The sequence below is a fragment of the Myotis nattereri genome (assembly GCF_964212035.1).
Source record: "Myotis nattereri genome assembly, chromosome: 15".
Classification (NCBI taxonomy): Eukaryota; Metazoa; Chordata; class Mammalia; order Chiroptera; family Vespertilionidae; genus Myotis; species Myotis nattereri.
This window is the reverse complement of record NC_138090.1, coordinates 40,148,720-40,166,652: the sequence shown is the minus strand read 5'-3', so window position 1 is coordinate 40,166,652 and position 17,933 is coordinate 40,148,720. Positions and strand designations below refer to the sequence as shown.

The 17,933-nt window shown below is 50.1% G+C and overlaps 1 protein-coding gene across 1 annotated transcript in view; it reads left to right on the top strand.

The window, feature by feature from the left end:
* Positions 1-17,933, top strand: part of FCGBP (Fc gamma binding protein) — a gene marked incomplete at its 5' end in the record, with an annotated part of 45,108 nt that overhangs the window by 9,588 nt on the left and 17,587 nt on the right. The window contains 6 exons of the mRNA XM_081107307.1: positions 2,889-3,459; positions 5,400-6,004; positions 8,462-9,029; positions 13,045-13,637; positions 15,891-16,479; positions 16,617-16,816. Of these exons, the coding sequence (XP_080963433.1) occupies positions 2,889-3,459; positions 5,400-6,004; positions 8,462-9,029; positions 13,045-13,637; positions 15,891-16,479; positions 16,617-16,816 (3,126 nt within the window). The remainder of the gene's footprint in view (positions 1-2,888; positions 3,460-5,399; positions 6,005-8,461; positions 9,030-13,044; positions 13,638-15,890; positions 16,480-16,616; positions 16,817-17,933) is intronic.

The following is a 17,933-nucleotide window of genomic DNA, read 5'->3' as shown; positions in this document are numbered from 1 at the left end:
TCTATCTCTCTCCCTTTCTCTCTGTAAAAAATCAATAAAATATATTAAAAACACACACACACACACACAAAAAAAAAACTAGAGGCCCAGTGCACAAAAATTTGTGCACTCGGCGGGGGTGGGTGGGTCCCTCAGCCCAGCCTGTGCCCTCTTGCAGTCTGGGACCCCTCGGGGGATGTCCACCTGCTGACTTAGGCCTGCTCCCCGGGGAATCAGACCTAAGCTGGCAGTCAGACATCCCTCTGGCAGCCTGGGAGACCTCAGGGGATGTCCACTTGTCAGCGGGGAGCAGTTGGACATCCTTAGCACTGCTGGGGAGGCGGGAGAGTCTCCTGCCACCACCGCTGTGCTGGCAGGAGAGTCTCCTGCCACCACCGCTGTGCTGGCAGCTATCAGCCTGGCTTATGGCTGAGCAGAGCTCCCCCTGTGGGAGCACACTGAACACTAGGGGGCATCTCCTGCATTGCGCATCTGCCCCCTGGTGTTCAGTGTGTGTCATAGTGACCAGTCATTCCCAGTCTTTCTGCTGTTAGGGTAAATTTGCATATTACCCTTTTATTATATAGGATAGAGGCCTGGGGCACAGGTGGGGGCCGGCTGGTTTGCCCTGAAGTGTGTCCCGGATCAGGGTGGGGGTCCTGCTGGGGTGCCTGGCCAGCCTGGGTGAGGGGCTAAGGGCCGTTTTCAGGCTGGCCACACCCCCTTCAGGGTGGGGGTCCCCACTGGGGTGCCTGGCCAGCATGGGTGAAGGGCTGATTGCTGTTTGCAGGCTGGTCAAGACCCCCAGTGGGGACCCTCACCCCATGGGGGTGTGGCCAGCCTGGGTGAGGGGCTGATGGCTGTTTGCAGGCTGGGCACAGCCCCTTCAGGGTGGCGGGGGGGGGCGTCCCACTGGGGTGCCTGGACAGCCTGGGTGAGGGGCTGATGGCCATTTTCAGGCTGGCCATGCCCACGGGCTGGAAGCAGATATCTGGGATTTATTTAACTTCTATAATTGAAACTTTGTAGCTTTAAGCAGGTCCCAGGTTGGGTTGCCCCTGGCAACCAAGGCCCCCAGCCCCTCCTTGAGCAGAGGCCACGCTGGCTGGATTCAGGTATCTGGGATTTATTTATCTTCTATAATTGAAACTTTGTAGCCTTGAGCGGAGCTCAGGGCAGGCCAGGGCAGGCGGGAAGCTTGGCTTCCTCCATTGCTGGGGGCAATGCAAGCCTCCTGCTCACTCCAGTTCTGTGGCTGCAGCCATCTTTGTGATTGACTGACGGAGTGAGGAGTGATGGTTAATTTGCATATTACTCTTTTATTAGTTAGAATGGAGATCACTTCTCTTGCAGAGCAATAGATTTGAACAGTGATCCCTGGACTGCTAGCCTATAAGTGTGGGGCCCCAGGCTGTCTCAGTCACTGCTATGTCCACAGCGCTGCCTCACACAGACCTGGATACACAGTAGGGCTCTTGGAGGTTTTGCTGATTAACTGAATGAATGAATGAATGAATGAATTATCGTATCTTCAGACCACCATTCATGCTGTTCCTTCTGCCTGTTACTCCATTTTTATACCCCATACTCTTGTTTAAGAAGAGAATATGTGGAGAAAGCATAAGAAAGATGCTCAGGAAAAGGAAATGGGTCCAAGGGACAGAGGGACATATTCCTTATCTCTGGCAGACTCTCTCCACTGGGACATTTGCGAAGGAATACTCTTCCTAGTCCCTATTTTTATGGCTCTCTCTTACTAATCTTTTACAGCTCAGCTCAGCTGTCACTTCCTCCAGGAAGACTCCCCTGACCTGCAAGGTTGGGTCTGCCCTTTTCTAGGTTCCCACAGCCTCCTGTGCCTTCACCCCAGCCTGTCCATTCTGACCTTTCTAGTGAAATGTCTGTCTTCACCATTGGACTGGGAGCCCCATGAGAGTAGGGTCAGTTGTCTTGGTCATCGCTGGATCTCCATGATTTCCCAGCACAGGCTAGGCAGATTGAGTGCCCAGTGAATGTTTACTTGACAGGGCAGTGCCCTCATTCACTCACTGAGTGCCTACTGTTCTATCAGGCACTGTTCTAGGCACTGGGAATGAAGTAGGGTTCAAAGCAGACAAAGATCCCTATATTTGTGGATCCCTGGCAGTCTATGGAGTTAGACAGATGATACGTGCAAATGATATATTAGAAGGTTAGAAACTATGAGAACAAAATAGAGCAGGAAAGAGTTGCCATATAAAATAGGATGGCCAAGTATGGCCTCGTTGAGATGGTAACATTTGAGGAAAGCTTTTGTAAGAGGCCAGGAAGTGAGCTATGTGTGCATCTAGCAGTGGTTCTCAACCTTCCTAATGCCTCGACCCTTTAATACAGTTCCTCATGTTGTGGTGACCCCCAACCATAAAATTATTTTCGTTGCTACTTCATAACTGTAATTTTGCTACTGTTATGAATCGTAATGTAAATATCTGATATGCAGGATGTATTTTCATTGTTACAAATTGAACATAATTAACGCATAGTGATTAACCACAAAACAATACGTAATTATATATGTGTTTTCCGATGGTCTTAGGCGACCCCTGTGAAAGGATCATTCGAACCCCAAAGGGGTCTCGACCCACAGGTTGAGAACAGCTGATATATGTGTTTTCCGATGGTCTTAGGCGACCCCTGTGAAAGGATCGTTCGACCCCCAAAGGGGTCGCGACCCACAGGTTGGCGACCCACAGGTTGAGAACCGCTGACTAGGGAAGAACATTTTATTCCACAGGGATAGTAACAGCAAAGATCCTGAGGCTTGATTGGTGGCAGTAATAGGAGGGAGGAATCCCACTGCAGCTGGAGAGGGTCTGAAGGCTGGACCACATGAGATGTGACCACTCCCCTCCCTTCTCATCCTTCTGCAGATTGACAACCAGCGCTCGCGCCTGCCTGCTTCCCTGGCTGAGGGTGGCCTTCGTGTGTACCAGAGTGGGAGGCGGGCCATAGTGGAGCTGGACTTCGGGCTGGTCGTCTCCTATGACTGGGACTGCCAGCTGGCACTGAGCCTGCCCACACGCTTCCAAGGCCAGGTGTACGGACTGTGTGGCAACTACAACGGCAATGCCACTGACGACTTCCTCACACCTGACGGGGAGCAGGCTCCTAACGTTGTGGAGTTTGCCAGTAGCTGGAAGCTGGATGATGGGGACTTTTTGTGTGAGGATGGCTGCCAAGACAACTGTCCCTCCTGCACCCCAGGCCAGGCTCAGCACTACAAGGGCGACCGTCTCTGCGGCATGCTGACCAAGCCTAATGGCCCCTTTGCCGCCTGCCATGATACCCTGAGCCCCTGGCCCTTCCTGAAGGAGTGTGTATACGACCTGTGTGTGCTCAATGGGGACCGCTCCAGCCTGTGCCGTAGCCTCAGTGTCTACGCCCAGGCCTGTCTGGAGCTTGGCATCTCTATCAAGGACTGGAGGTCACCAGCCAACTGCCGTGAGTGATGTCCTGGTGGGGGCTGGGAACACATGGAGAGAGGCAAGGGAACCCTTACATCTGCTCAACGTCTGAACACTTGGTGTGGTTCAGCCTGGAGCTGGATCATGGCAGGGACATGGAGATGGCCAAGATGGCCAGGCTGTGCCCACAGTGAGCCTGAGGTTGGGGCAGACATATCACTTGACAGTGACAGTCCAGAATGGTCATGGCTAGGTTGGTGGAGGCATAGGCAGAACGGTCAGGGAAAGCATGGGGAAGCCCAAGGGGTCTATGGGAGACTAGAGCGGTTTTCAGACTCAGTCTGGGGGAGTAAGGAGGACTTATTAGAGAAAAGAACACCCAATCAACAACCCATAGGAAGACTAGGAACTAGATAGGAAAAGGGGAGCGGGAAGGGAGGTGCAGGCTGAAGGAAGAGCACATGATAAGCTTGGCGTGAGAGGTCATCCTCAAAGCAGAAATGTGAGCACTTCTCTATAGCCCTTCCATGACCCCCCAATGTCCTCTGGATAAATACCAAGCTCCTCAGCCAGGTGTCCATTCCCTTAATCATTCTTTCACTCATTTATTCATTCATTCAACAAGGATTCCCCAAGTCCTTATCTGTCCCCATCTCCGAGCTGGTGATGTTCACCCACCTGCTCCTGCCCCTGTGAGGTTCTCAGGGGCAGAAAGGCTAGAAGGGAGGAAGGAAGGGGCATCCAGGCCCAGGCCCAAGGCTTGAGGGGGAGTAAGTCTGGAGTAGATACTGAGGCCATTTGGGGTTTGTCTTGGTCATTGTTGTGTCCTCGCTGCCCAGTTCTCACTCCCCTCTGCCGAGTTCCCTAATGCCTAGTGCAGAAGAGGAACCAGGGAGTTCACTCATCCACCGAGCCAGGCCCTGTCCTTGGTGCTGAGGATTCAGCTGTGATTGGGCAGACCTGGTCCCCACTCTCACAGAACTTATGTCCTATCAGGAAGACAGCCAGTAAGCAATAAACTGTGGAATATCTCCAGAGAGCAAAAGAAATAAAGTTTATGTAATAAGAGCAAATGGGAGGATCATGAAGAAGGTGCTTAGGGAACGCCTTTCTGAGGAGGTGACACAGGGGCAGAGACTAAGGATAAGGCAACAGAGTCAGCTAAGTAATACCAATGATGCTACACAGACGAACTCATGTACTCCTCCCAACAACCTGTGAGGTCGGTACTATTATTATCCCATTTTACTGAGAGGGAAACTGAGACACAGGGCAGTTGGAATCATTTGCTCATGACCACACAGCTAAGAAGGGAGAGCCAGGATTTGAACCCAGCCCATCTGGGCTTCAGTAGCCTTCTCTTAATAACATGCTGTACTGCCTTCCGAGGGAAGTCCAACACAGGCATAGGGGCCTGAGCAGAGTGCGAGGATCCGTGAGGAGGCCCCTGTGGCTAGGGCAGAGTAAGGCAGAGAGAAAATGAGAGGAGAGGACAAGAGGTGATGAGGGCAGATGGTGTGGGGCTTCCTGGGCCACCAGGAGGACTGTGGCCTTCACTCTGAACAAGATAGAGCCACAAATGGGCTCTGAGCAGGAGACGGATGTCATCTGACTCAGGTGTTCACAGGGTCCCCATGGCTGCGAGTGAGGGGGCAGAGGGGAGCAGGGCGGAGGCTACTGGAGTGGATGGGGCGGGGCGGAGGGGATGGGAACGGTGATGATAGGAGAAGGGGGCAGATTCTGGGTAGATTTTGAATATGGAGCTCCCAGGACTTACTGACAGGTTGGTTGTCCAGGGAAAGAAGGGAGGAGGGGTCTACTCTGACTCTGAGGTTTGAGGCCTGAGCCCCTGAAGGATGGGGAGCGCTGGGGAGGAGCAGGGTTCTTTGGGGAGGGAAGTCCTGGCACTTTCCCGACTGAGAGTCCCTCGAGGGCCCCACTGCGTTGACCTGACCCCTTATCCCTGTCTCCCCACAGCCCTGTCCTGCCCTGCCAACAGTCGCTACGAGCTCTGTGGCCCCGCCTGTCCCGCCTCCTGCAACCCCACTGCTGCTCCAGCCAATTGCTCCGGGCGCCCATGCGTGGAGGGCTGCGCGTGCCTCCCGGGCTTCGTGGCCAGCGGCGGCGCGTGCGTGCCGGCCTCGTCCTGCGGCTGCATCTACAAGGGCCGCCCGCTGGCTCCCGGCCAGCAGGTGTGGGAGGACGAGCGGTGCAGGCGGCGCTGCACCTGCAACGGCGCCACCCAGGAGGTGAGCTGCAGCGACACGCAGGGCTGTCCAGCCGGCGAGCGCTGCCGCGTCCAGAACGGCCTCCTGGGCTGCTATCCCGACCGCTTCGGGAGTTGCCAGGCGTCGGGGGACCCGCACTACGTGAGCTTCGATGGCCGGCGCTTCGACTTCATGGGCACCTGCACCTACCTGCTGGCCGGCTCCTGCGGCCAGAACGCGGCCCTGCCCTCCTTCCGGGTGCTGGTGGAAAATGAGCATCGGGGTAGCCAGACCGTTAGCTACACGCGTGCTGTGCGCCTGGAGGCCCGCGGCGTGAAGGTGGCGGTGCGCCGGGAGCATCCCGGGCAAGTGCTGGTGAGCACCAAGCAGCCGGCCCAGTGGAGGAGGAGGGCGGGCATTTCTCCCCAGGGGTGGGTGGGGCTGTTAGCAGGCCCGTGGTCAGCGAGGAAAGCCGGGTCCCTGCAGGCGCCGTTGCCGCTCCTTGCCTGTGTGCCGTTGGCTCTCCCGCCTTAGTTTTGTCCCCTGTTAAATGAGATAATAAGAAGGTGCCTGAGTAGAAGCCGCTTCACAAGGTGGTTGTGAGAATTAGCCCAGTTAATATTAGTAGAGTATTTAAAAGACCCTTGAGGCCCAGCAGATGTTCAGTAAATGTTAATATTGTGTTGATGTGAACCCTCCAGAGTTATAGATTTGTGCATTTTATGGTTGATTTTCAGAGGGTAAGGCGACCTGTAAAAGGTCGGGAACTAGAGGTGTGTGCTTTGAGGGGTGGGGGGCGGTGAGAGGGGAGAGCGCAAAGAGCAGCATGCTTCTGGGCAGAGGGCTCTCAGGTGGCCCACCACCCAGCAGACGTCAAGAGCCACTGCTTTACTCTTTTAAAAAAAGATAAAAATCGGGAGGTGGGGTTGTTGTAAGATTCACAACAATAAGTTGATAATTATTATCGAGAAGGTTGGGCAGCGGCCCAGGCTTTCAGGAGGAAGATGAATGGGAAATGGAAAAACCAAGGGAATTTTCCATGTGCCAGGCACTGTGCCAAACACTTTACAGGCCTTAACTCTTAATCCTGTAAACCTAACGCTGTTGGAGTAAAGGAAATTCTGCCCACAAAGCCTAGTGTTTGACATGGAGAAGCCCCTTGTTAAGCAGAGGACATAAATGCCAATATTCATGTTCTCACCGCTCTGAAAAGACATTTAAGCGGAGGCTTGGATAATAATAGCCAACATATATTCTTACTTTGATGTGTTAAACGCTTGACCTACAGTAACTCAATGAATTTCCACAGCAACCTTGTGAAATAGCTGATCTTGTTAGATGAGGAAACTGCGGCACAGAGAGGTTAAGTGACTACTTACTCAAGGGCACACAGCCAGTGAGTGGCAGAGCCAGGATTTGAAGCCAAGCTTCTCCAGAGTCCATACCCTCAAGCACTACCTTCTATTGCCTCTCCCAAAGAAAGAGCTGGAACAGGCAGGGAGATAAGTGGATGGAAAGGTGTTCCTGCTAGAAAGAACAGCAAGTGCAAAGACTTCGAGGGAGGAACGAACATGAGCGGTAGCGGAATGTCATGGAGGCCAGTGGGGCTAGAATAGAGGGAGAGAGGGAAGAACGAGGTAGGGGATAATGGAGGGGATTGCTGTGATAGAGGCATTTGATTTAAGTTAAAAACTAAAAGATGAGGGAGGGACCACCAGGGGAAAAGTAGTTATTCCTAGGCAGGGGGAACAATAGGTGCAAAGGCTGAGGCTGGACTGAGCTTGAAGAGTGTAGAACAGCATGAGGCCAATGAGGTTGCCCCTGAGAGAGTGAGATTAGGAAGATGGAATACAGAGGCTGCTAGGAGATGAAATCAGAAAAGTGGGGACAAGCAGGGCCTTGTGGGTAGAAGGGTTCTATTTTAAGCCAAGAGGTGAAAGAGGCCAGGCAAAGAATAGGGATGAGGAAGAAGGTAGAAATGTGGCAGTGAAGGGTACAGCAAGTGCAAAGGCCCTGAGGCTGGGCTGAGCTGGGTGAGTTCAGGAGAATATCAAAATGCCTGCATGACTGGAGTTTCAGAGGTGGGGAATGGGATAATTAAGTTGAAGAGTAGTGGGTCTTAGATCATCTAGGGCTTTTTAGGCCATTGTAAGGGGGTTGGAGCAAAGCTGACACCTAAAAGGTGAAGTAGAGGTGGCCAAGTGAAGAGTGATAGGTGGTATTCTAGGAAGAGGGCAAAGCAAGTGCAAAGGCCCTGAGGTAGGAATGTACTTGATATGTTCAGGGAGACATCGAGGAGGCTAAGCGAGTGAGGTGGTAGGTGTTGCAGGCACAAAGGTGGAGAGAGCCAAGGTTAAGCAGGACCTTCTAGAGTAGGGACTTGGATTTAAGCCAAGTACTGAAGGATGAAGGGAAAGCAGCCAGGACAAAAGTACTAGCTGATGTTCTTGGCAACGTAAAAAGGCCCTAAAGTTAGACTAAACTGGAAGAGTTAGAGGAATATCAAGAAAGCCAGTGTCGCTGTAATAGAATGAGTGAGGAGGAGGGTGTGAAGAAGTGAGGTCAGGGAGGTCATGGGGAGACAGAGTCTGAAGGCTTTGAAGGCCATGAGTTAGGGATTTGTATTTAAGTTGATGCTTGGAGTATGAAGAGAGGCGAATGGTGTGCTAGGCAGAGGGAACAGCAAGTGCAAAGGCTCTGAGGGGGGACCAAGCGTAATGTGCTCAAGGGAATAGCAAGAAGCTGAGACTAGCTGGAGCTGATTGAATGAGGGTTGGGCTACAGAGCCATGAATACACCCTGACCCCTTGGCTCTCCTGCATCTCTACCCAGGTGGATGGCATCCTTCAGTACCTGCCCTTCCAGGCAGCAGATGGGCAGGTCCAGGTGTTCCGCCAGGGCCAAGATGTAGTCATTCGCACAGACTTTGGCCTGACTATCACCTATGACTGGAATGCCCGTGTGACTGCCAAGGTGCCTGGAAGCTATGCCGGGGCCCTGTGTGGGCTCTGCGGGAACTTCAATGGGAACCCAGATGACGATCTAGCTCTGCGGGGTGGGGGCCAAGCTGACAATGCACTGGACTTTGGGAACAGCTGGCAGGAGGAGACAAGGCCAGGTTGTGAAGCAACCAAGCCAGGTGACTGTCCCAAGCTGGATTCTCTGGTGGCCCAGCAACTGCAGAGCAAGAAGGAGTGTGGGATCCTTGCTGACCCTAAAGGGCCTTTCCGGGAGTGCCACCGCAAGCTGGACCCACAGGGCGCTGTGCGCGACTGTGTCTACGACCTCTGCCTGCTACCAGGCCAGTCTGGGCCACTGTGTGACGCGTTAGCTGCCTATGCTGCTGCATGCCAGGCCACTGGGGCCACTGTGCACCCCTGGAGGAGTGAGACACTTTGCCGTGAGTACCAGTAGTGAAAACTGGGGTCTCAGTCTTGGGTGTATTCATGAACATATAAATATCATTAATTCACTTAATTCTTATAACAGCCGTATGAGGTAGGAACTGTGGTTTTGCCCATTTAAAAGATGAAGAACCTGAGGCTCAGAAAGGATCAGTTACATGCCCAGGATCATGACAGCTAGAAAATCACAGGTGCAGTAAATATTTGTAAGGTGACTGGATACATCTGGTGGCCTCGGGTCTGGTTGCCATAAGGCAGTTGTCATTCAGAGATGAGCAGTGGTACTGCCTTTAGAAGGAGCCCTGTTCCCTCTTTAGTTCTTCTTGGTCCCCATCTGGTCTACTTCACTCATGTACAACATCTGCCTGGCCCCTTGGGTAGTCAATTTGAGACCCTTGCATCCGATGTGGCTGCAGGAGTGGTCTTCACACAGTTTTGCTTGCCTATAAGAGACGTTCACAAAGCCATGCACCCCTTCACCTGATTTTTACATTTTAAAATTTATTGTTGAAATATAAAACACATGTGTAAATATACATAAGTAGAAGCTTAACCATTTTTCAGCAAGAGAACAAATTTGCATAACCTGTCCCAAGAATCATAAAAAAGAGCATACAAGGCCCCTCCACTGCCTCAGAAGCCCCTTCATGCCCTCTTCCTGGCCCTATAACCCAAGAGGTAACCACTATTCTGACATCTAAAGTTTCTGAACTTAATATAAGTGCAAGTTTACATCTATAGTTTCCATTCCACAGAATAATGAGAAACAATAAGTACCTGTTGTTTTAATTCACTAAGCTTTGGGGATGTTTGTTACCCAGCAAAAGCTACCTGATGCAGTGATCAAAAATGAGACTTCAGTGTATATAACTATGTTACAATAGGTTAAATACTGTTGAAACTAAAAACCAGTTCATCAGTTCCTTGACATCATCCAAAACCCAACCTGGGTTTCAGTTTCCCCAGTTCTCTAAGAAAAATGGTTTTTTTTCAGTTTATTTGAATCTGAATTCAGACTAAGCCCACACAGTGCATTGGTTTGATTTTTCTAAAATCACTTTTACCTATAACAGTCTCCTCCCTTTTCCCCCAATATATTATTATGAAATTTTTCAAACATACAGAAAAGTTGAAAGAATTTTAGCCCTAGCGGGTTTGGCTCAGTGGATAGAGCATCGGCCTGTGGACCAAAGGATTCCGGGTTCAATTCCAGTCAAGGGCACATACCTCAGTTGCTGGCTCCTCCCTGGCCTGGGCCCTGGTCAGTGCGTGTGCGGGAGGCAACCAATTGATGTATTTTTCTCACATCAATATTTCTCTCTGTCTTTCCTTCTCTCTTCCACTCTCTCTAAAAATCAATAGGAAAATATCCTCAAGTGAGGATTAAAAAAGAAAAAGAAAAAAAAAGAATTTTATACTTGCCATCAAGATTCTACAGTCTATATTTTATTATATTTTCTTTGTCTCATACTTATCCCTCTATCCACCCTCCCTTTTGTTCATGCCACTTATTTATTGGAAAATAACAGGTCATTTGCCCAGATTTCCTATTGTCTGGAATTGGCTAGTCGCTTCTTTATAGTGTTATTTAATTTGTCCCTTTGTCTAGCCTAGTGCTTCCCAATGTGGGGCATGCACCCCACAGGGGGGCAATTTGACTTTTAAGGGGGGCAATTTGAGAATGAGTTATTAACAGTGAATTTTTTGCATTTCTTATGGTTCTAGGGGCCTCATATACAGCATATAAGTATACTAGTATATTGTGACATATTTATGCATTTCAGTTCTCTATTATGTTTTGAAATTTTATTTGCTATTTTTTCATATCACTCGTATTATTATTTTTTTAACAATTTCTGAGTGATTTCTTCCTTAGTACTTCAACTGTCCTTTTGTTCTTTTATTTTTCTCTTTCATTGATGCCATGTTCTTTAGAAGCTTGTTTAGAGCAAATTAATGACCTTTTAGGCTTCATCCATGAAAATAGGAGTTTACTTTTTTTAAAATATATTTTTATTGATTTCATAGAGGAAGGGAGAGGGAGAGAGAGATGGAAACATCAATGATGAGAGAGAATCATTGACTGGCTGCCTCCTGCACACCCCCTACTGGGGATCGAGCCCACAACCCAGGCATGTGCCCTTGACTGGAATTGAACCCGGGACCTTTCAGTCCACAGGCTGACACTCTATCCACTGAGCCAAACCAGCTAGGGCTAGGAGTTCACTTTTTGAATAATAAGAATAATGTGTCACGGGGGCGGGGGGTGGAGGGGGCGGTGTATCAGGATTTTAGAGATGCGTAGGTGGGGCATGGCCAAAAAGAAGGTTGGGAACCACTGGTGTAGCTGGATTTTCTTGTAAACTGGATATTAGATCTAGAACAGTGCTACTCAATAGAACTTCGGTGATAATGGAAATGTTCTATATGGGAGTTGTCTCATATGGTTGCCACTATCACATGTGGCTATTGAGCACTTGAAATGGGGCTATTGTGACCAAGAAACTAAATCTTCCATTTTATTCCATTTTAATTGCATTACACTTAAATGGCCACAGTGGCTATTGTATTGAGCTGCACAGACAGAGGACTCTGACTGGGTTCAGTTTTAGTTTCTCATTGTTGTTGTTGATGGTGGGTTTTCTTTTAGGAGTGAGTAGGGTTTGAAGAGAGGAACAGGGATTTTTTTCTTTTTTCTTTACAACATGGCCAAATATTTTAATCTATAGTGCCGGGGTCCAACCCCAGCAGGTCCAGGGGTTCCCAAAGGTGTAGACGGAGTCGGCGAAGAAGGAAGGACACGGAGACAGTGTTCAGTTGATCAGCAGCCTAGCCAGGATCTCTAGCCAGGATCTCCAGCCAAGTTCTGGTCTGGATCTCCAGCGAAGTTCTGGTTAGGATCTCCAGCCAGGTTCTGTAGCCATGTTCCCTCACTAGGTTCTTCAGCCAGGTTCTGTCCAGGTTCTCCAGCCAGGTTCAGTCACCAGGTTCTAGTCAGGTTCTCTTGCCATGTTCTATTCAGGTTCTGTAGCCAGGTTCTGTCTCTAGGTTCTTCAGCCAGGTTCTCTCGCTAGGTTCTGTCTCTAGGTTCTGTGGCCAGTTTCTGTCCAGGATCTTTTGCCATGTTCTCTCCAGCGAAGTTCTTCTGTCTCTAGAGAACGTTCTGTGTAGGTTCTGTGCCTCCTGGTTCTGTCTTCTTACTTCTGTCTCTTGCTGTCTTGTTACATCTGTATTTATACCAGTTGATTCAATCCTATCAATCTCTATTACAAAGGTTAGGGCATTTCTTATCTCCATTCCAGGGAGTAAAGATTATGTAGCTTAAGCATGATTGTTCGTAGTTAAAGTGATTAATTACCCGCCTGGCACTTAGTTAAGAGGTTTTATTCCCTCCCTAACTTCAGGGGAAAATCCCTACCTGGGGAAACAACCTTTCTCAGAGACCTTGGTTAAAACACATAGTGCCAAGAAGGTGAGCAAACATATTAAGAACAGTATGCCATATATGCCAGGTCCCTTGAAACAGCAAGCATGGACCGGCTCCCGGCACTATAGAATTACTACTCCTACTATAGAATAAAAAAGCTAAGAGCACTGCATTCACAAATACACTGCATAGATCACACACACACACACACACACACACACACTCACTATATACATGCATACATATGTTTAAAATACGTACCCCATATGCACTTGTTACCAATTTGAATAAGGTCACTGAAAACATTACAGATGACCCGAACCACGGTTAAATAAGAAAAAATCCTAATTATCAGTATTAGATGAACTGTGATACAATCTGTTTCCCCAGGCCCCACTCAACAGAGGGAGTCTTTGCAGCTGGACCACGTATGTGTGAATGTGCGTGCGTGTGTGTGTGTGCAGTGTGTGCACATGCATGTGTACACACACACACACACACACACGCACATGCATGTGTGTCTGGAAGTCAACTGTGTCACCGGAGTCAGGGATTCTCAATTCTGACAGCTACTTTCCTTGCAGCACTGAGCTGCCCGCCCCACAGTCACTACGAGTTGTGTTCCCATGGCTGCCCACTGTCCTGTGGAGACCTCCCAGTGCCCGGGGGCTGTGGCTCTGACTGCCATGAGGGCTGCGTGTGCGATGAGGGCTTTGCTCTCAATGGTGAGTCCTGCGTGCCCCTGTCCTCCTGCGGCTGCTTGTACCAGGGCATCTATCATCCTCCGGGCCAGACCTTCTATCCTGGACCGGGGTGCGATTCCCTTTGCCACTGCCAGGAGGGCGGCCTGGTATCCTGTAAGCCCTCCACCTGCGGCCCGCATGAAGCCTGCCAGCCATCTGGTGGCATCCTGGGCTGTGTGGCTGTGGGCTCTGCCACCTGCCAGGCGTCAGGAGACCCTCATTACACCACCTTCGACGGCCGCCGGTTTGATTTCATGGGCACCTGTGTGTACGTGCTGGCTCAGACCTGTGGGACCCGGCCTGGCCTGGACCAGTTTGCTGTCCTGCAGGAGAATGTGGAGTGGAACAATAGGAAAGTCAGTGTGACCCGGGTGGTCACTGTCCAGGTGGCTAACTTCACCCTGCGGCTGGAACAGAAACAGTGGAAGATCAAGGTGAGAGCAGGGATGGAACCTGAAGGGGGTGGGGGTCCGGGATAGAAGGTGATCTGTGGGTGGGACCCAGGCAGCACTCAGCCCAAGGTCAGGAGACATAGGGCTCAGAGTGGATGTGGGAGGCATGGGGCTCCCAAGGCGAGGGCTTGCCAATCAGAGCCCAGAGTGGGGAGCCAAGGGACATGAGACCTGTTTTCATGTGGCTCAGTCTTCCCTCCCTCTGCCCTTTGACTATTCCCTCTGAATGTCTCTCCCACACCCTCTTCCCTTCCCCTCCATCTTCCCCTCCATCCTGGTCCTTGCCCCAGCCACTTCCCTAGTCTCCCAGCCCGTGGCAGAACGTGATGCAATCAGAGGTTGGTAAAGTTCAAGGATGGGAAAGGGGTCAAGGACAGAGGATGATCTGTGGATAACGCCATCACTCCTTAATAGCCACAACCACAACAATAACAGAATTATGGTTTTAAACAGCTGACTCCAGACCTTGGCGGCTAAGCTCTTCATACCTACAGTGTCATTTGGTCCTCCCAGCAGTAGCTAGAGTGCCATGATTTGCTTTATTTTTTCGAGGGGAAGTCTCATCATTGGCCCAAAGGCCCCCAGCAAAAGCAGGACTTGAACCCAAGATGGTGTGCCAGGAGACAGCATGCTGGGCCCTGGATGCTTTGATGCTTTTCTGATGGAGAAGGAGTTGGTCTCAGATGGGAACTGGCATTTCACTTACACTAGAGGGTTTCCCCCCAGAGATCCCACTACAATTCAGGCACATGGCTGTTGTACTAGTAGCAATACTGACGATGAGGATGCTGATGAATAGCTGACTATTTCATGTGCTCATGGATTTGATGTTTTTATATAGTCCCTGATATAAGCAAGCTCCTAGAATACCACCTGGCATATTCCTGGCTCAAAATGCACGAGTTGTTGGTATTGTTATTTTCACCTCATTGAATGCCCCAGCTTTGCCATGAAGTGGGAACTGTTAATATTCCCACTATACTGATGAGGGAACTGAGGCATGGGAGAGGGGGGTAAGTCCCTTGTCCTTAACCACTGCCCATTCCTGCTTGGAAAGAACGGTTGGCTCTATTTAGGAGACTCAGTCAGGAGCATGTCTTTCTCCTACCTTCTCTTCTGATTCCTCACACTTCAAAACAACCTAATGTTCACTGTGTCTGCGTTTTAAAAGGCCGAGCAAGCACGTTAATCAGAGGTGGATTTGCAAGGCTTTGTTGGTGTCCAGCAGCCTTACACTGAAACCAATGATTTTTGGTTCATGGACTTGAAGTCATTTCCCTAGAAATTTAACCTGACTTTCCACTCACTGATGCTTAAGGCAAAAACCCTTAGCACCCATTTACTCTTCAAAATAAAAACTTCCAGTCATAGCTAATAATAATCGCAAGTGTTCCCAGAACACCCATTCTGAAGGAACACCCATTCTGAAGGAACACCCATTCTATGCCAGATACGCTTCTTAGCACTTGGCAAATATTAATATCTCAAATCCTGACAACAGCACTATGGGGTGAGCACCTCGTTCCCACTCAGTAGGCGAGGAAGCAGAAACAGAGAGGTGACCCTCCTGCCCAAGGTCACAGGAAGACTGCAAGGGGCAGAGCTGGTTTGAACCCAGGCAGGTGTCTCTGGAGTCAGGCACGCCGTAAGGGGTGACTAAACAATGACTGGTAAGGTTTTATTCTGTTGAGACCTGGATTAGTTTCTTGTGGCTTAAAACAACAGAAATTTATTTTCTCACAGTTGTGAATGTCAGAAGTCCAAAATCATAGGGCTGCACCCCCTTCAAAGGCTCTAGGGGAGAATCCTCCCTCGTCCCTTCCAGCTCTTGGAGATTCCAGGAGTTCCTTGGCTTGTAACCGCATCTCCCCACTCCAATCCTTGTATTCATCTTCACTGGCCTTCTCTGGGTATTTCTGTGTCTTTTCTTCTGGCTCTTATAAGGCCATTTGCCATTGGACAGAGGGCTCACCCTAATCCAGGATGATCCCATCTCAAGATCATTATCCTAATTACATTCGCAAAGACCCTTATTTAGAATGAGGTCATATTCTAACGTCCTGGGTGGACATATCTTTTGGGGACCACCATTCAGCCCACTCTAAGACCCTATTATAACGAGTTTACAAATATGGAAACTAATGTCATACACATCTTCAGTGTCAGGCAGGGGCTTGGCTAGGGTCTGCCCTCTCAAAGTGTACCCTCTGAAGTACGGCATCTCCTACCTCCCAGGTGAATGGTGTGGACATGAAGCTACCTGTGGTGCTGGCCCAGGGCCGGGTCCGTGCCTCCCAGCACGGCTCAGACATTGTGATCCAGACCGACTTTGGCCTGCGTGTGGCCTACGACCTCATGTACAATGTGCGGGTCACGGTTCCAGGCAACTACTACCAGCAGTTATGTGGCTTGTGCGGGAACTACAATGGTGACCCCAAGGATGACTTCCAGAAGCCTGATGGCTCGCAGGCAGGCAGCCCCAATGAGTTTGGTAACTCCTGGGAGGAGGCCGTGCCTGGCTCTCCCTGCCTGCGGCCACCCACCTGCAAGCCCGGCGAAGACTGCAACCCTCCAGAGTGTGGACCTGAGTTGCAGAATAAGTACCAGCAGGAGCAGTTCTGTGGGCTCCTCACCAGCCCCACTGGGCCACTGGCCGCCTGCCACAAGCTGCTTGATCCCCAGGGTCCCTTGCATGACTGTGTCTTTGACCTCTGCGTGGGTGACGGAAGCCAAGACATTCTCTGCAGTAACATTCATGCCTATGTGAGTGCTTGCCAGGCGCTTGGAGGCTACGTCAAACCCTGGAGGAATGAATCTTTCTGTCGTGAGTAAGGGGCAGAGAAGGCAGAGACCAAAGGATGGGGCGGGGCGGGGGGGGGGAGGGTTGAGGCACAAAAGGGGAAGACCTTGGGCCCTGCACTCTCCTTCCCAGGGGCTCTGAACCACACCCACTCTTTACAGCGATGAAGTGCCCCCCCAACAGCCACTATGAGCTCTGCGCAGACACCTGCTCCCTGAGCTGCTCTGCACTCAGTGCCGCCCCACAGTGCCCGGATAACTGTGCGGAGGGCTGCCAGTGTGACCCTGGCTTCCTCAGTGACGGCCAAGCCTGCGTGCCCATCCAGAAATGTGGTTGCTACCACAATGGTGTCTACTATGAGGTAGGAACTGGTCCTCCTGAGCAGATCTGGGGCCTCATCCTGGACCTGCCCTTCCCACTGCCAACAACCTCTCAGCCTGTCCACTTGGCATCCTGCCTGTCCCTCCCACCCATCCCTCTTCCACAACCCATGGCCCCACTGTGATCCAGTGTGTCCCCTCCTACCTGGCTCCTCCCAGTTCTCACTTTTGCTTCCTTTGATCAATGTCCCCATGGGGGTGGGAAAGACTTTTGTAAATACGACCTGGCTTCCCAGGTCAAGTTTTGGCTTTGCATCCGGGTCTAGATTTTGTCTCTGTTACACCAGTGGCTAACTCCCTCTGCTGCCCTCTCCCACTCTCACAGCTACTCCTTTTCTTTTGACTTGAATGTGTTTGTCTAAAGTCTGCCTCCCACTCTCACAGCTACTCCTTTTCTTTTGACTTGAATGTGTTTGTCTAAAGCAGTGGTTCTCAACCTTCTGGCCCTTTAAATACAGTTCCTCATGTTGTGATCCAACCATAAAATTATTTTCGTTGCTACTTCATCACTGTAATGTTGCTACTGTTATGAATCGAAATGTAAATATCTGATATGCAGGATGGTCTTAGGCGACCCCTGTGAAAGGGTCGTTCGACCGCCAAAGGGATCGCGACCCACAGGTTGAGAACCGCTGGTAAAGTCTGTCTCCCTCAAAAAACTGTGAGCACCATGAGGACAGGGCCCTCCCTGAAGTTCTCCTCATATGAATTCTAATAATAGCACATAGGCAGATGGTGCTTACTACGTACCGGTTACTGTGTTAAGTGCTGTATGTGTATTATACCATACTATGATATACAAATTTTTCATTATGAAAATTTTCAAATATGCAAAAGAGAACTGTAATAAATCTTCACATACCCATCACTCAGCTTTAAAAAAAATCGACATTTTCCCAATCTTGTTTCATCTCTACCCACTTTCTCTCCAATCTGTATGATTTCAAGAAAATCCTTCTCATTTCATCTGTGCTTTACATGTATTGCTAACTCAGTTATACTTTCATAGGTAGGTGTAACTACTATCCGCAACTTACAGATGTGGAAACTGGGGCATAAAGAAGTTGAGTAACTTGCACAGAATGGTATGATTGGAGC